At 47.3% G+C, this 17,810-nt stretch overlaps 1 protein-coding gene across 3 annotated transcripts in view; it reads right to left on the bottom strand.

Annotated features, from left to right (window-relative positions):
* Positions 1 to 14,316, bottom strand: part of LIN9 (lin-9 DREAM MuvB core complex component) — a 79,371-nt gene extending 65,055 nt beyond the window's left edge. The window contains exon 1 of one of the 3 annotated variants that reach the window (XM_059145834.1): positions 14,164 to 14,316. In XM_059145834.1, coding sequence (XP_059001817.1) covers positions 14,164 to 14,179 — 16 coding nt within the window. In that variant the 5' untranslated portion in view covers positions 14,180 to 14,316. Of the gene's footprint in view, positions 1 to 5,865; positions 6,203 to 14,163 lie in introns of those variants that run through there. The other 2 variants (XM_059145832.1, XM_059145833.1) reach the window with 2 other exon arrangements.
* Positions 14,317 to 17,810: the final 3,494 nt, after the last annotated feature.

Here is a 17,810-nt window from a genome sequence, read left to right as displayed (position 1 = left end):
AACTTAAAAAAAAAAACAAAACTGTTTGGAACACTTTTGCTTTTATTATAATCAAATCATTACATATCATTCATTATTTTTAAATTTGTTTTATTTTAGAACCAGCTAGTTCTCATCTCATTACTATGATATCCATTAAATTTTGCCAGAATATAATCTAAGATCAGGCAGTGGTTAATGTTATTTGAAAGGTTGGTCATTTACCTGCACTGAGAAAAGACAAATTTTTAAATGGCAAGTTCACAATGTGTAAAATAACTCTAAGGAGCCAATCCATTATGGCACTTCATAAAAACACAAAAATAAATAAATAAAGGATGATTCCAAGGAATAAAGTAAGAAAGAAGAATATGAACTAGGTAAAACATCAAAGAAGACAGATTAATTCTCCTTGGTGTTTAACAGAAGCAGCCACAATTTACAACTCTTATAAGCAGACAACAGGCTTAGAAGAAGCAACGAGAATGTACTGCGGTGCTGGCTATGAAATATTTTTATGCCACTCCAATCCCGGAACTTCAGTTGACTTCTCCTCTGCAGGGCAGGATGAGAGGGTTCTGGAACAGACATGCCATAACACCAAAGTCACCTCGCTCTCACTCTAGTCTCTTGCACAGATGTGGAGACCAGGTAACAAGACACCTGACCAGCCTCCAAACAGCACGCTGGTTTAATGACCAGAGGAAGTAGAACTGTGGGGCGACATGGTGGAGAGAGGCCATAAAGTCTAGCTAAAAAGCTTCACACAGAACAACACACCTGGGAAGCAGCTAGTGGACAGGGCACATATCCATGTAGCTATCAAGAGAAATATCATTCATTTTAAACAAACAAACAAAAAAGATTTATTTGACAGAGAGAGAAATCACAAGCAGGCAGAGAGAGTGGGGGAAGCAGGCTCCCCGATGAGCAGAGAGCCCAGTGTGGGGCTCGAACCCAGGACCCTGAGACCATGACCTGAGCCAAAGGCACAGGCTTAACCCACTGAGCCACCCAGGTGCCCCGAAATATCATTCATCTTAGAAAGAGTGGTAGCATCCAGTCAATATGGAGAGTGCCAACCATACCCCCGCTCCCAGTCCCTGCTATAGGCATGGGAGATACAACAGCATGAAAAAGAGCCAAAGTTCCATGCACATAGAATTAAATTCTAGGGAAGGGAGACAAACACACACACATCGAGTGATGGTGAGTGCTGCGGAGAGTGGGGAGTAAAGCAGGATAACAGGAAGGTGAGCTGGAAGAGGGAAGACAATTTTGCTAAGAGGTGCTCATGAGTAGGTTCTCTGAAAGGTGATGTTTGAGCAAAGATCTGAACGAAGGGGTATGAACCTCAAGGATATCCATTCCTTCTCCGTGAAGGCAAGACTCTGTCCTGGGGCTTCTGACCTACCACTTTTAACCGTTTTTCCGAGAGGTGGTATGGCATAGCAGTCAAGAGCACACATGGAGGCTAGCTGTGTTTCAATCTGGGTTCAGCCACTTTTTGCTGGGTTACTTAAGCAATTTACTTCAAGTCTCTGTGCTGCTGATTCTTTGTTGTAAAATGAGGATTATGCAAGTTACCATATGTAAAAATTCTTGGATAACAATGCGCATAGCACATGGCTAATTTTTAGATCATGCTTATTGCTACCATTACTTTGATCAGTCAACAACAACAATGAAGTCCCCACTGAATGCCTGCTACCACACTATTCTAGGGGCTGGGATTACCTGAAGGTTGAGAGACAAAGTCTCTGCTCTCTGATAGTTTACACTCCAGTGGGAAGAGACACACAATAAACGAGTACATGAAATGATAATGATGCGTGGCCACTGTCATAAAGGAAACAAATGAGGGGATCTCTGAGTGGGGGTGGGTTACTTTACAAAGGGGAGTGAGGGAAGGGTTCTCTGAGGAAGTCACATTTAAAAAGGACTAGTTTTGGGGCACCTGCGTGGCTCGGTGGGTTAAGCCTCTGCCTTCAGCTTGGGTCATGATCTCAGGGTCCTGGGATCGAGCCCCACATCGGGCTCTCTGCTCAGTGGGGAGCCTGCTTCTTCCTCTCTCTCTGCCTGCCTCTCTGTCTACTAGTGATCTCTGTCCGTCGAGTAAGTAAATAAAACCTTAAAAATAAATAAATAAATAGATAGATAGATAGATAGGACTAGTTTTGAGGCACCCAGGTGGTTCAGTCGTTAAGCGTCTGCCTTCGGCTTGGGTCATGATCCCCGGGTCCTGGGATCAAGTCCCATATCAGGCTCCCTGTGCAACAGGAAACCTACTTCTCCCTCCACCACTCCCCCTGCTTGTGTTCCCTCTCTTGCTGCCTCTCTCTCTCTGTCAAATAAATAAATAAAATCTTTTAAAAATAAATAAAATAAATAAATGAATAAAAAGGACTAGTGTTAAGGGAGCAGGAGGTCCAAGCAACAAGTCTGGGCAGAAGAAATAACAAGTTAAAAAAAAAAAAAAAAAGCCCTGAAATAGAATGGTTAGAACATTCAAGGAACAGGGGGAAAGGGTACTGTGTTTAGGGAGTAGCTAGCAAATGAAGAGGGCCATGAAAAAAGGTCAAAGTGAGCCAGGTGTTATGCATGGAACCAGAAATGCAAGCATGAAGCAAAACAGAAAGGTACCTTTTTCAGGAGGCTTCTAGCCAATCACGTGAACAAATGTAAAGCTGCAACTGTGACAGGTGCCTCCAAGGAGTTCCACGGTAGTAGGAAAAGATTTAATAAGAAGATGTAATCTTTGTCACAGACAGAAAATAACTTTCTAAAGAAGCTTAAAATGGGATCGGAAGGATAAGTAGCTGTCAACAGCAAGCGAGGGGAAGGAAGAGGATTCCAGATAATGAGAGCAGCATGTGCAAAGGCCTTGCAAAAAAAAAAAAAGAAGCCAGCCTGGGGAGTACAGGGAAAGAAAAAGGCCAAATTTAGCCCAAAGGGACAGGATGAGAGGAAGAGTGCTACAAACTAAAGCTGGAGAGGTGGAGTGTGGCCAGAGTCCAAAGGCTCTTGTGGCTACGAAAGTGTTCCAAGCAGCAGGATGACATGTACACATTCTGGAAGGATGGCTCCGGCCATGTGTAGGTTGCGGGGTGGGGGCAGGCCGTGGGTGGTGACTGATGCACAGGAGTGTCACCTGAGCTGGGGCAGGAGATGCTGAGAAGTACGCAGATTCTGACATGGAGAAGGTAAAAGTTACAAGACAAAGTAATGGCTTCAGTATGGGACCTAGAAGAGAGAGGACCCAAGCTATTTAGGTTTCAGTGAACGCACAGTGGAGCTGTTCATTAAGACAGGAACCCCTGGATTATGACATAGGTCTTGAACCCGTGAAGTGTGAAAGGCTGCTAAGGCATCTGAGAGGTGAAACAGGCAAGGGATACTGAGTCCGGGAGCTCAAAGGAAAGGCCTGGGCAGAAGAGAGCCTCCGATACCTCACACACACAATCCCCCTGGTAAGAGTACTTAGTCAACTGATATGAGCACTCAGTGTGCAAATGTGTATCACAAGCTATGCACAGCATCTGGTTCTCAGCAAGTACTCAGATGGTAGCTTTTATTATTGATAATGTTATACTGGCTATTGGCTAATTTATGAGCTAGCCCCTTTGACTAAAACTGGCAGAGGAACACAGCTATTTCCAGTATCAAACTGAAATCACTTTCCTTTTCCAAGACTCTGCTCCAGGTTCATTAGAAATGCCTCTTATCCTACTTTTGATTCAGTATAAATCAAGTATCTAAACATACCTAATATGTATGTAGGTCCGTGTGACCAATGAAGCAAGGTAATTCCTGCTTTCAACATGTTATGGCCAACTGCACAAGACCTACACCACACAAACACAGGTATACGCCCATATACATCCCAATGGACCGGAGATGTCACAAAGTAATATAAATGTCAGTTATACAGTTTGAGAGTACAGCTGGAATTTGAACCCTACTGTGAGTCCCAAGTCTCTACAAAGAACCACAGTAAGTCCTCAGTAAACGTTTAACAATGACAAGAGAATGTTCCAAATGACAGTTAAAAGAAGGCCACTTAAAACACCTGTCATCTCAACAGAATGACCACAGTAATCAAAATAACAGGTTTAGTGGGTGTGACTTCTAAGCCGTGAGAAAATATCTATTCTAAAGAGAACACAGATTTTAGATGACAAGCACGTTGTTTAGTAGGCCCACCCTTATTTGGGGGCATCTGAAATCACAATTGTGTTCTCCAAAACAGAAAAAACAAAACTCATGGATGGCCTATGGAGGTGCCCTGTCCAATGCAGTACTAGCCACATATAACCTCGTAAATTTCAACTAATGAAAATAAAATAAAATTTAAAATTCTGTTCCTCCGTCACTCTAGCCACATCTGGAAGAGTTCCGCAACCCCAGGTGCTTCGAGGCTACCCTCCTGGACATTACACAATTGAGTATGTCCCTCCAACAGAAAATTCTACTGCAACTTCACTCTGGTCTAGAACAAATTTGTTTATTTTTTAAGGATTTTATTTATTTTATTTGACAGAGTTTACAAGTAGGCAGAGAGGCAGGCACAGAGAGGAGGAAGCAGGCTCCCTGCTGAGCAGAGAGCCTGATGCCAGGCTCCACCCCAGGACCCTGGAATCAAGATCTGAGCCGAAAGCAGAGACTTTTTAACCCACTGAGCCACCCAGGCGCCCCTGGTCTAGAACAAATTTAAAACACAAACTCTTTTCACCAGTTTGGTAACTTGAACTTTTCACTTTGTAACACATTAAGGATACATGACCCCACAGAAAAAACAGAGTTGGCTGTATGTATCTCTCATTTTAAGGGTGTCTATCTGCCTCCAGCTTCCACAGTTGGGATTTAGCCATGACTGAGATTTCTGTTCTGTTACACTAAGACTCTCCAAGATGATAGGCACCCATAAACCTAATAGTGAGTGTGGATCAGGACCCTTCTGTAACTAACTCAAATACCTGCCTTCTTCCATACCTCATACAACACTGCAAATTACAGAATTCCGCCCTGCCATGCGGAAACTACGGAATTGGTGCTTGCACTTACTAAACACGGGTGAGTGTGCAGGTCAGAGGCGGCGGGATGAGTAAACACCGTCAAGGCAGGCTATCGCAGGGGTGGGTGTCAGGAAGGGCACCGTGTGACCATGCTGAGATGCTCTCAGCCATGCAGAAAGGTACCCCCGTGATTCTGAAGGCACCAACACACACCAGGAAGTCTACGGGCTGGGGGCTACCTGCACACTGGGGCGCCCAGCCTGGGTCTCCCTGGAAAGGTCCACAGCCACCTGTGGTCCCAGGAGAAGGGGCCGGCCCTTTGACACGGAAACACTTCCAGGGGTGGACACACCGGAGGGGGTGGGGGGAGAACAGCGGGGATCCCGAGTGCCTGCAAAGACAGGAGCCACGACAGGACGCGACCCCGGGCCCCGGCAGCCCCTCCCTAGCCCCCGCCCCGCGCGGCCCCGGCCGGGCGGGTTACATAACCCTGCCGGGCGTCCCTCCGCGCCGGGCGAGCGGGGCAGGCGGCGCGGACGGCCCCCGCGGTCCCGGGGCCGCTCCTCCCCCACCCGGCCCGGGGCCCGAGTCGGGCCGGGACAGCGGCCCCCGCGTCCGCCAGGCGCGCGCCGGGCCCCCAGGCTTTCGGTTTCCGGCCCCGGCGCTCACACCACCCCAGAAACCAGCACACAGACACCATAACAAAGGCGGCGACGCGGCGGCAACCCCGGGGTGGGAGCACCGGGGGAGCGCGGCGGGGCTGGCAGCCGGCCCGCTCGCCCAGCGGAGGGCACAGCCGCCCGTCCCGGCCGGCGCAGCCCGGGGGCGGGCGGTCGGCAGGAGGCGGGGGGCGCTTTGAGGTGCTACTCACTCTCGTCAGGCAACTGGTCGAGCTCCGCCATCTTGAACGAGCCGCGCCGCTTTTTCAAAGGCTGCCCGCCGCGGTGCATTGTGGGGCGGAGACTGTCTTTGCGAGGGAGGTTCGAATGCGGAGCTCGCTGCCCGCGGCGCCGCGCCGCTGCCGCCGCGGCGGGCTGAGGCGGCTGGGCTCCGCCCGCGGCCGCCGGGGAGGGGGTGCAGCCGGGAGGGTCTGGGGCCGCGCCCCCCGCCCTGGCCCCCGCCCTCCCCCACGCGCCCGGGCCGGCCGCGGGCCGGAGGGAGGCGGAGGAGGCCGCGCTGCCAGGCCCCGCGCCGGAGCGCGCGGGGAGAGCCCGAGGCCCGCCCGGCAGTCCGGGGCTCGCCGCCGCGCTGCGGCTGCGGCGGGGAGGGGATGAGGGGGTGGAGAGGACGCGGGGGCGCGGTGGGCGGAGGCGCGGCGGGCGGGCGGCACCTGTGGGCTGGCCGGCGCTTTTCCGGCGCGCCCGGCCCTCCCCGCCGTGGGGAGCCTGCGGGAGGGCCCCGGCTGGGTCACTGCCTTGGGCCAGTCGGCCGGCCGCCGGGCAGCCGCTGTGCTTGCTGCAGGACCTCGCGGCGGGCGGGGAGGGCACTGCCGGCCCGGCGCCCGGAGTCAGCGGCGGGGCGGCGGGTCCCCTGCCCCAGTCAGCCCGGGAGCACCGATGCCAGCTCGTCCCGCTGCGGGAGAGATGGCACCGTCCGTGATAAAGCCACCGTAGCTTGTCAACAGTTTGTGTAACAGTTGCTAGTGAGCCCTGAGCCTTCCCCGCCGGGAATTCAGGGGGTCGCGGAGAGAGTGAAGCCAGGACAAGGCAACGCAGGTGAATTTCGGGGACTAGAAGCGCGGTGGAGGCCAGGCTCACCGCTGGGGCTTGCCCAGCCCACTAGAGCCATGGAACAACCGGGTTCTGTTTTGTACTGTTACTCAGAACCGGGTTCTGAGTAAGAGGGCAGCCAGCTTGCATCTGTGCCCTAACGAAAATGTGGGCCGTGGATTGCGGTGCCCCGAGAGGACGGTCCTGGAGACACGTATGGTTGGTTGCTGGCGGAGAAGTTCCTTGGGGTGGGCAGGCGAAAGAGGGGAGACACGTCTGCACCTGCCCAGGCCTCCTTTAAAAAAAAAAAAAAAAAAAAAACAAAACCATTTTAGAGAGAGCGCACCTGCGGGAGGGGCAGAGGGAGAGAATCTCAAGCCAACTCTGCACTGAGTAAAAAGGCCGATGTAGAGCTGGTTGCGGGACTCGATCTCGGGAGATCTCCACCTGAGCCCCACACAGGAGAGAGTCGGGTTTCGCTTAACTTACTGGGCCACCCAAGGCACCTCGCAGGGTTGTTTCTTAAATGTCTGCGCTTCACATTCTCACATACAAAGTACGAAGAATCACAGCGGATTTTGAGGATTCTATAAATTGGTAAATGGACAGGCCTCATACTAGTTTTGCGCACACGATTTGGCTCAAACGTCCGCTGTTTGCTTCCACCACTTTGCAATGGGGTGGGGGGTGAGGTCTCACTGTTGCCGATCCCTGCCAGCTTCTGCCTGGGAAACTGAGGCCACTTCTGAGGTAGGAAGGGGAGCGGTGTGGTGAAAAGTTCAATTTTACAAAGTAACCCCTACTTCACTAATTTAACCCCTCCGGTGCCGTCTAGATACATTCTGATCTACCTTCCAAGAGGCCAAAAACAATTCATTCCCTGTTGTCAGCAGGTGAGAGTAAGTCCTACCAATTTTGAGAGAAGTTCCAGAAAAGGTCCACTCAGAATGGAAGAATAGAGGGCTGAGATATGTCAAGTGTGGCAAAGTAGCCCATGGTCAAGGTATCATTAGACCAAAGCAAACCAGCTTGTGTCCTAATGCAGATTTCACACAGAACAGCAGGTCTGCTGTTTAAGTAATTTTAGGCTCTTTTTCTGATAATCTGTATTTTATTTTTTGTTGCTTTTTAAACTTAATTTTTAAAAAAATTCCAGTATAGTTAGCACAGTGTAATATTAGGCGTACAACTGAGTGATTCAACACTTCCGTCCATCACCTGGAGCTCATCACAGACAGGTGCACTCTTTAATGCCCATCATCTGTTTCCCCCATCCCCCACCCACCTCCTCTGTGGTGACTGTCAGTGTGTTCTCTGGAGTTCAGAATGTTTCTTTTTCTTTTCTTTTTTTTTTTTTTAAGATTTTATTTATTTATTTGACAGAGAGAGAGATCACAAGTAGGCCGAGAGGCAGGCAGAGAGAGGGGGAAGCAGGCTCCCTGTTGAGTAGAGAGCCCACTTGGGGCTCAATCTCGGGACCCTGAGATCATGACCTGAGCTGAAGGCAGAGGCTTAACTCACTGAGCCACCCAGGCACCCCTCAGCATCTGTTTCTTGATTTGTCTTTTTTTCTCCTTTGTTTGTTTTGTTTCTTTTTCTTTCTTTTTTAAGATTTTATTTATTTATTTGACAGAGACACAGCAAGAGAGGAAACACAAGCAGGGGAAGTCAGAGAGGGAGAAGCAGGCTTCCCACCAAGCAGGGAGCCGGATGGGGGGGGCTCTATCCCAGGACCCTGGGATCATGACCTGAGTCGAAGGCAGACACTTAACCGACTAAACCACCCAGGCGCCTCTTGTTTGTTTCTTAAAGAACACATAGGAGTGAAAGCATATAGTATTTGTCTTTCTCTGACCGACCTATTTCACTTAGCATAATATGCCCTAGGTCCATCTGTGTTGTTGCAAATGGCAAGATTTCATTCTTTTTTATGGCTGAATAATAATACGCCATATATATGTGTGTGTGTGTGTGTGTGTGTGTGTGTGTGTGTGTATAAATCACACATGGGAATGGATATATTGTATGGGCTGCTTCCATACTTTGGCTATTGTAGATGCTGCTGTAAACCTTGGGGGTGTATGTGTCCCTTTGAATTAGTGCTCTTGTATTCTTTGGGTAAATACCCAGGAGTGTGATTAGTGAGTGGTAGGCTAGTTCTATTTTAATTTTTTTTTTTTCTATTTTAACTTTTTGAGGAACTTCTGTACTCTCTTCCACAGTGGCTGCACCAGCTTGCATTCCCACCAGCCATGCACAGCAGTTCCCCTTTCTCCACATCCTGGCCAACACCTGTTGTTTCTTGTCTTGTTGATTTTAGCCATTCTGACAGGCATGAGGTGATCGATCGCTCATTGTGGTTTTGATTTGTGTTTCCCTGATGATGAGTAATGCTGAGCATCTTTTCATGTGTCTGTTAGCCATCTGGATGTCTTCTTTGGAGAAATGTCTGTTCGTGTCTTCTGCCCATTTTAATAGGATTACTTTGGGGTGTCACGTTGTGTGAGTTCTTTATATATTTTGGATACTAACCCTTTATTCTCTATTATTTGCAAATATCTTCTCCCATTCAGTAGCTTGTCTTTTAGTTTTGTTGATCATTTCCTTTCTCTGCAGAAGCTTTTTATTTTGATGAAGCCCCAGTAGTTTATTTTGCTTTTATTTTCCTTGCCTTTGGAGACCTATCTAGAAGAATATTGCTATGGCTGATGTCAGAGACATTACTCCCTGTGTTCTCTTCTAGCAGTTTTATGGTTTCAGGTCTCACAATTAGGTCTTGAATCCATTTTGAGTCTTTTTTTGTGTATGGTGTAGGAAAGTGGTCTAGACTCATTCTTCCACATGTAGCTGCCCAGTTTTCCCAGCACCATTTACTGAAGAGATTGTCTTTTCCCCATCGGATATTCTTTCCTGCTTTGTCGAAGATTAGTTGACCATAGAGTTGTGGGTCCATCCCTGGATTTTCTGTTCTGTTGCACTGATCTCTGTATCTGTTTTTGTGCCAATACCATACTGTCTAGATCACTATAGCTCTGTGATAAAACATGAAGTCCAGAATTGTGATGCCTCCAGCTTTGCTTTTCCAAGATTGCTTCACTCTGTGGGGTCTTTTGTGGTTCTACACAAATTTTGGGATTGTTTGTCCTAGTTCTGTGAAAAATGCTGTTGGTATTTTGATAAGGATTGCAGTAAATGTGTAGATTGCTTTGGGTAGTAGAGACATTTTCCACAGTATTTGTTCTTTTAGTCCATGAGCATGGAGTATCTTTTTTTGTGTCCTCTTCAGTGTCTTTCATCAGTGTTCTATAGTTTTCAGAGTACAGGGCTTTCACCTCTTTGGTTAGGTTTACTCCTAGGTACCTTATTATTTTTGCTGCAATTTTAAATGGGATTGTTTTCTTCCTTTCTCTTTCTGCTGCTTTTTTATTTGTGTCCAGAAATGCAACAGATTTTTGCATATTGATTTTATATCCTGTGACTTTGCTGAATTTATCAACTGAAGCAGTTTGGGGGTAGGGTCTTTCAAGTTTTCTAATAGATTGTTGATAATCTGCATTTTATTATTTTTTTAATTTTTAAAGATTTTATTTATTTGACAGAGAGAGAGATCACGAGTAGGCAAAGAGGGGAAAACAGGCTCCTGCTGAGCAGAGAGCCTGATGGGGGTGCTCGGTCCCAGGACCCTAAGATCATGACCTGGGCCAAAGGCAGAGGCTTAACCCACAGCATCACCCAGGTGCCCTGATAATCTGCATTTTAAACTAAAACCCTAAATGAGTCTACTCACATGTGGTCTGAAGCCTGAAGCTGTTTCCCAGCCCCATAGCTACCATGTATTAACTGTGAGACTGCAAGCAAGCCACGAAACTATCTTCATTGAGCTTCTTTATTGGATATTTATGAGAGAGAGTTTAAGTCATTGGTTACTCGATTCTCCCAACAACCTGAAAACTTGTTCAAGGACAACATCGACCAGGTGAGGGAATCAGGAACCTGAGCCCCTCTCCCTGCCTCATTTCTGCCTCTGTGGTGTGACAGTAACACATCCATCACCAGGCCCTTAAATTGTGTATTCCAATTTAAAATAACATATAAGAGGGCATCTGGATGACTCAGTTGATTAAGCATCTGACTCATGTTTCCACTCAGGTCATAATCTGGGTTGTGAGAGCAAGCCCTGGGTTAGGCTCCATGCTCAGCATGGAGCCTGCTTGAGATGTGCTCTCTCTCTTCCTCCATGCCTCCCTCCCACTCTCCTATTCCCTTTCTTTCAAAAAAAAGGGGGGGGAGGGAAATCCTCAAATATGCTGCAACGTGGATGAACTTTGAAGACATTCTGCTGAATAAATAATCCAGTCACAAACAGACAAATGCTGTACAGATTTCACTTACATGAGGTACATAGAGTAGTCACACTGATAGGGAGAGAAAATAGAACAGGTTCCCAGGGGTCGTTAGTGTGTGGTGGGTGCTGAGTTTCTGTTTGGAACGATGAAAGGGTTCTGGAGATGGATGGCAGTCATGGCCGCGGGGCAATGTGAACGTACATAATGCCACCAAACCCCACTCTTAAAACTGGTTAAAACAGGGACACCTGCTGGCTCAGTCAGTGGAACGTGCAACTCATCGTCTCGGGAGTTGTAAGTTCAAGCCCCATGTTCAGTGTTGAGATGACTAAAATTTTTTTTAAATGGCTAAAATGGTAAATCGTATATTACATATACTTTACCACAGTAAAAAAAAATGCCATGTTGCACCAACAGTACACACAGTATGATTCCATTTACACATATATATGTGTAAACTAGAATTTGGAATACACAATTTAAGGGCCTGGTGATGGATGTGTTACTGTCACACCACAGTTGACACTACCCAACAGTAGCTATCCCTGGGTAGTGTCAGTTTTAGTTTCTTTATATCTGCATTTATCACTTCTCTACAGTAAAATTTTTATATATCTTAAAGATTTATTTATTTTTTAAAAGATTTTATTTATTTATTTGACACACAGAGGGAGAAATCACAAGTAGGCAGAGAGGCAGGCAGAGAGAGTGGGAAAGCAGGCTCCCCTCAGAGCAGAGAGCCCGATGCAGGGCTCCATCCCAGGACCCTGAGATCATGACTTGAGCCAAAGGCAGAGGCTTAACCCACCAGACTCCCCAAGATTTATTTATTTTAGAGAGCACAGAGGAGAGGGGTGGATGGGGAATGAGGGAGAGAGGATCTTGAGCAGACTCCCCACTGAGCGTGGAGCCCAAAGCAGGGCTCGATTCCACACGCCTGAGATCACAACCTGAGCCGAAACCAAGAGTCGGATGCCCAACCCACTGCACCACCCAGGCACCGCTAAAATTTTTATTTTATAATAAAAGCAGCTAGTTTTTAAAAAACTGTGTCCAGGGCGCCTGCCTTCGGCTCGGGTCATGATCTCGGGGTCCTGGGATCGAGTCCCGCATCGGGCTGTCTGCTCCGCGGAGAGCCTGCTTCCTCCTCTCTCTCTCTCTGCCTGCCTCTCCAACTACTTGTGATTTCTCTCTGTCAAATAAATAAATAAAATCTTTTTTAAAAAATAAAATAAAAAATAGGGGCACCTGGGTGGCTCAGTGGGTTAAAGCCTCTGCCTTCGGCTCAGGTCATGATCCCAGGGTCCTGGGATCGAGCCCCGCATCAGGCTGTCTGCTCCGCGGAGAGCCTGCTTCCTCCTCTCTCTCTCTCTCTGCCTGCCTCTCTGCCTACTTGTGATCTCTGTCTGTCAAATAAATAAATAAAATCTTTAATAAATAAATAAATAAATAAATAAATAAAAAACTGTGTCCATATAACAATATTCTTCAGAAAGGAAGTACTAATACTTATTACAACATAGATGAACCTTAAAATCATGCTGAGTGAAAGAAGCCAGTCACAAGAGACCACATATTATATAACTCCTTTTATAGGAAATGTCCAGAATAAGCAAGTAGAGACAGAAAGTAGATCATGGATTGGCTGGGGGCTGGGGCGGGTGTGTGGGATTGCTAAGGGGTATAAGGTTTCTTTTGGGAGTGATGAAAATGTTCTAAAATTGACTGACTGTAGTGATGTTTGCACAGCTCTACTAAAAACCATTGAATAGAAAATTTCAAATAGGTGACACGTGTGGTATATGAATTATATCTCAGTAAAGCTGTTAGAAGACCGTATTTTCAGACTTTTGGGGTTTTGTCTCAATTGGAAAACTTTGCTGTTATCTTTTGAGATTTGATTTATTTATTTGATAGAAAGCACAAACGGGGATGGCAGGCAGAGGGAGAGGGGGAAGTTGGCTCCCTGCTGCCCAGCAGGGAGCCCAAGGCAGAACTTGATCCCAGGACCCTGGGATTATGACCTGAGCCAAAGGCAGATGCCTAACAGACTGAGCCACCCAGGTGCTCCCATTGAAAACCTTTCGGAGTCACTTTTTACAGAATGCTTTTCTAAGCCACTTAATGAAAATGCAAAGCCAAAGACCTCTGCTGGGCAATTTTCAATGATAACAGCAAACCAAAGACCAAAGAAAAGACCAAACAACATCCAAATGTTTTCCTTCCCACTCTGTCTTTTCACCAAGCATGCTACTATTTACTGTTTTGCAAACTATACTGGAAAGAGAAGCCACCTCTCCCACTGAAACCAAGTGACCACAGGAAGATGCAAATTGAATTCTTGGCAGGTCCTGTTTCTTTAGAATGACCCCTTGGAGGGTCATCAAATACCTGTTTCTCCTGAGACCGAGGTCAGGTATCCTTTGGTTCAAACAAAAGGAAACAAAGCAGAAGGCATCATTAAACCAATTTCAGGGGGCTCCAGTGAGACATAAACCCTGGGCTCACATCCCAGCACGCGAAACCAGCTCCCTGCCCCCTTCCTGTCTTCTCCTTTCCCTGGGTTGTACCCGGAAGGAACTAAACATTGCCTGTTGTATTTCTGATACAACTGAGGCACGAGTTCTAAAGACTACGCTCCGCAGAATTCACTGGTGTCCTGCAGTTGACTTAGGGAGGCCTCTGTTCTTCGGTCTGTGGAACGAACGGAGCCAGAACTGAGGAAGAACAACACTTCCTTGAAGAATAGTAGCAACCTCTTTCACCAGATACCTTGTGTAATGAACTGTGAAAAAGTTATGATAGGTTATCCTATGAGAGGGAAAGTAGAAAGACCTATCCCCCCCGCCACATGAACAGTCACAGTTCAGAATTTCCCACCTGAACACCGATGAGGGGAGCCCAGGAGACGAGTCTACCCAAGGAGGAGCTCCTCTGTCAGCAGAGCCTTCCAGATGGAAGGAGTAGACGGCTCCATAGAGTGACTGAGATTCTCACCCAGAAAAACTACCCCTTCGGGACCCGTATGCATCCACAGGATGTAAGGAAACACTTGATCAGTGAAGAAACCAAACAAGACAACTCAAGTAGATACTTGGTTTCTGGTGAGCTTACCTTTTCCTGAATGCATCAGGACTCTGCTTCACTCATGCATACCCCTGTTCACTCCTGAGTGAATAAGGACTGTATCCGTTAGTCACTGTACCCCCAAGTAGAGCCTTGCTCTCCAGTTAGCAGGTGAGTCAGACAGTCCTCGGTTTACTGATACAGTAAAATGAGGATTTCTGCCTGGGTTTTTGGCAATTCAGAGCTGAGGGCTTTTGGTAGGTATTTCTAGTGGAATTAAGTAAAACCATGTTGTAATACATTTGATTACCCTCTTATGAGAACCTTGTTCTCTCCGTGCAGGCTAAGGGCCAGGGCTTCTCCAGCCAGTCTGCCCAACCGGCCTCTCCAGCAGAACAGCCGGATTCCTGACCACAAGCAGGAAGCTGGAATGGCCATTTTCTTGGTTAAAGGGAGCCACGGGTCAGTTCAGATGCCCGATGAGGGGAGGGCACGCTGGAGGGCCTGGTTCCCTGGAGGCCATCGGTGACTACCACAGTGCCTTGGACAAGTAAGTGACTTTACCTCTCCAGGCCTCATTCCCTTGTGTTAAATGACAGTTACATCGTAACCTACTTGATCAGATTGTAATGCATGTGGAGAGAAATAGCCAGTCCAGAACAAAGCTGGCCGAATGGTCTTAAAATGATCTCCTTAGTCTTTTTGTTAGTTTGTTTTAATATTTTTTTAAATATTTTTTATTTATTTGACAGAGAGAGACACAGCGAGAGAGGGAACACAAGCAGGGGAAATGGAAGAGAGAGAAGCAGGCCTCCCCGCCGAGCAGGGAGCCCAACATGGGGCTTGATCCCAGGACCCTGCGATCATGACCTGAGCCGAAGGCAGACACTTAATGACTGCGCCACCCAGGTGCCCCAGTTTGTTTCAATTTTTAAAAAGATTTATTTATTGGGCGGCCTGGGGGGCTCAGTTAGTTAAGCATCTGCCTTCAGCTCAGATGTTCCCGGAATCCTGGGATCGAGCCCCGTATCAGGCTCCCTGCTCAGCAGGGAGTCAGCTTCTCCCTCTCCCTCTATCTGCTGCTCCTCTGGATCTCTCTGTCTCTCAAATAAATAACATCTCTTTTTTAAAAAATAAATAATAAAGATTTATTTATGTATTAGCACACACAAGGGATGGGCAGAGGGGGAGAGAACCTGAAGGAGACCCCACACTGAGTGTGGAGCCCAGTGTGGGGCTTGATTTCAGGTACCTGAGATCATGACTGGAGCTGAAACCAAGGGTCAGACACTCAGTCAACTGAGCTACCCAGGTGCCCCGAAGGTGGTGAATTTTTAAAAAATGTCTTCCAAAAGAGCAGGATGCAGAATTTATACTTATAGTAGGGTTATACCCAAAACATGTTATATAGAAAACAGACCAGAAAGAAATGTACCAAAATGTTAATAGCAGCTTCCTTTGGTTATTTCGTCATTATTTCGTAATTATTGGTTATTTCTTTTTTCCTTTTTTCTGGCCCATTCACTTTTAAGCCTTAGAGGGCCTGTATGCCTGTGGTAGTGGTTATTTTGCACGTGTGTAATGATGAGTAGTTACCATTTACAGAATGACCACTACCTACTAGTCTCCAGTTAATACTACCTGCACTTTTCTCCCTTATTCTCACAAGCTGCTGAGAGAAGCACTGTAATTATCCCTCATGTTACTAACATTGCAGGTGTTTAGGGAACTTTCCAGGATCACACAGCCAATAAGTTGGTGTCCCTGCTCCAGAATGACGGTGGCAGGCCCAGTCGTCCACAGGAGGAGCACCAAGCTTCACAAAGGTCTCTCAACAAAGCTTCTACATGGTGCCCGTTCATTTGCTTAAAAATATAGAAACTGCTAACATTGAAAAGAGTGGCACAAGGATATTGTTAGTTACTTCACCTTCTTCATACAGTTCTCTGTTTGGATGGAATGTGTTGCCTTTTTCAAATTAAAAATAATCGCACATCAAATTTGACTGCTTTGATAGTGCACTTGTCTCCAGATCGTGATAGGAATTACTTGGACTGTAACAACTGCCAGGGATCATGTATGACATGTCATGTATGACATGCTCATGTATGACACGAGCATCTGTGCTCTTGTGAATCCTCTGTACCTGTCAACATGAGGCTCCTCCGGTCCATGGTCCTTTCCAGAATCACTCCAGCGAGTCTGCCAATGTCCCTTCCTCTGCATCCCCAAAACACACTAGCCTTGATCCAACAATTTGCTGTCGATCATATATTGTCCCTGGTTGATTCCACCCATATTTATTTATCTAAGACATTTATTTTAGAGGGCGAGAGAGCAGGGCCCAGATGGGCTCAATCTCACGACCCCGAGACCCTGACCTGAGCCCAAACCCAAGTGCTGGGTGCTAAACCCTGTGGGCGCCCCAGGAGCCTCAACTAATATTTACTATGTGCATCTTAAGTGCAGGATGGAGTGCTCTCCAGGGGCTTCTTGAGAGGAGAGTCTGCCCATTGGTTGCAGGTGTTCTTGGATTCATGGTGTCCCCAGCATGAGCAAACACAGCGGGTATTAATAACCAACTCTTGGTGTGTTCCCTGCCCCTCCCCCCACCAGTCCTGGAACTTGTTCTTTCTCCTACGACCTCAGCTCTTGGGTTCTAAACCTCCCCCTGGGTCTGTGTCCAGCAGCCGTGCTGCGACTCCATCAATCACCAGTGCTTTTATGTCCTCAAGGTTATTTACTGCCTCCTCCAGCTTCTTGTGTAGGATTCTAGTTCCTCTTCTAAAGCATAATTTCCTCCCAAACTATGTTTATGGATTTTTGTCTATATTTAGCTTTTGGCTTTTTTTTTTTAAAGATTTTATTTTTTTAGGATTTTATTTATTTATTTGAGAGAGTAGGCACAAGCAGGGGGAGAGGGAGAAGCTGACTTCCCGCCGAGCAGGGAGCCCGACTCAGGCCTTGATCCTGGGACCCTGGGATCATGACCTGAGCCAAAGGCAGACCCATTGGGGCACCTCTAAAGATTTTATTTTTAAGTAATCTCTACACCCAACGTGGGGCTTGAACTTACAACCCTGAGATCGAGAATCCTGTGCTCTACTGACTGAGCCGGGTAGGGCCCTTAGAAAGCTCTTGGCTTTCTATTCCCCTCTCCCCATCGGTTTTCCTCTTGCTCCTCACCTGCTGCTTTCCTCTGGGGGAACATACACGAACTCTGTCTCTCTGTCTCTTTCTCCTCACCCCTCTCTCTCACACAGACACACACACTCTCACAAAACTTTTCTTCCAACAAAGTAAATTTTTCCCTAAAGTCCTTTATATATTGAGAGCTCTTAACTGGCTCTGCTACACCTTCCTAAGTAACAGAATAACCTCACTCAAATGACTTTGAACAATAAAGAAATAGCGTGTCTTCAGGCTGGGGGTCATGCATTTTGGGCAAGTTACCAGGGACCTGGGTCCCTCCCCTCTCCTCAGCCTGCCTTCCTCAGCGTGGCAGCTTATCCTGGAGAAGGAGCGAGCTTTTCTCACAGTGACTGATGGTGACCTCATCTACACATCCAGACATCAGAATGTCCAGGGGAGGGAGCCACCCTCTTCCACCTCACCTCAGTGAGGACCTCTTTCTGAAGGACCATGGCAGACTTCCCCTTAAGCCTCATGGGCCAGGACTGGGTCACATGCTGAGT

The sequence above is a fragment of the Mustela lutreola genome, chromosome 14 (genome assembly GCF_030435805.1).
Source record: "Mustela lutreola isolate mMusLut2 chromosome 14, mMusLut2.pri, whole genome shotgun sequence".
Taxonomy (NCBI): domain Eukaryota; kingdom Metazoa; phylum Chordata; class Mammalia; order Carnivora; family Mustelidae; genus Mustela; species Mustela lutreola.
Note: the sequence above shows the minus strand (reverse complement) of the source record. Positions and strands in the feature narration are given on the sequence as shown.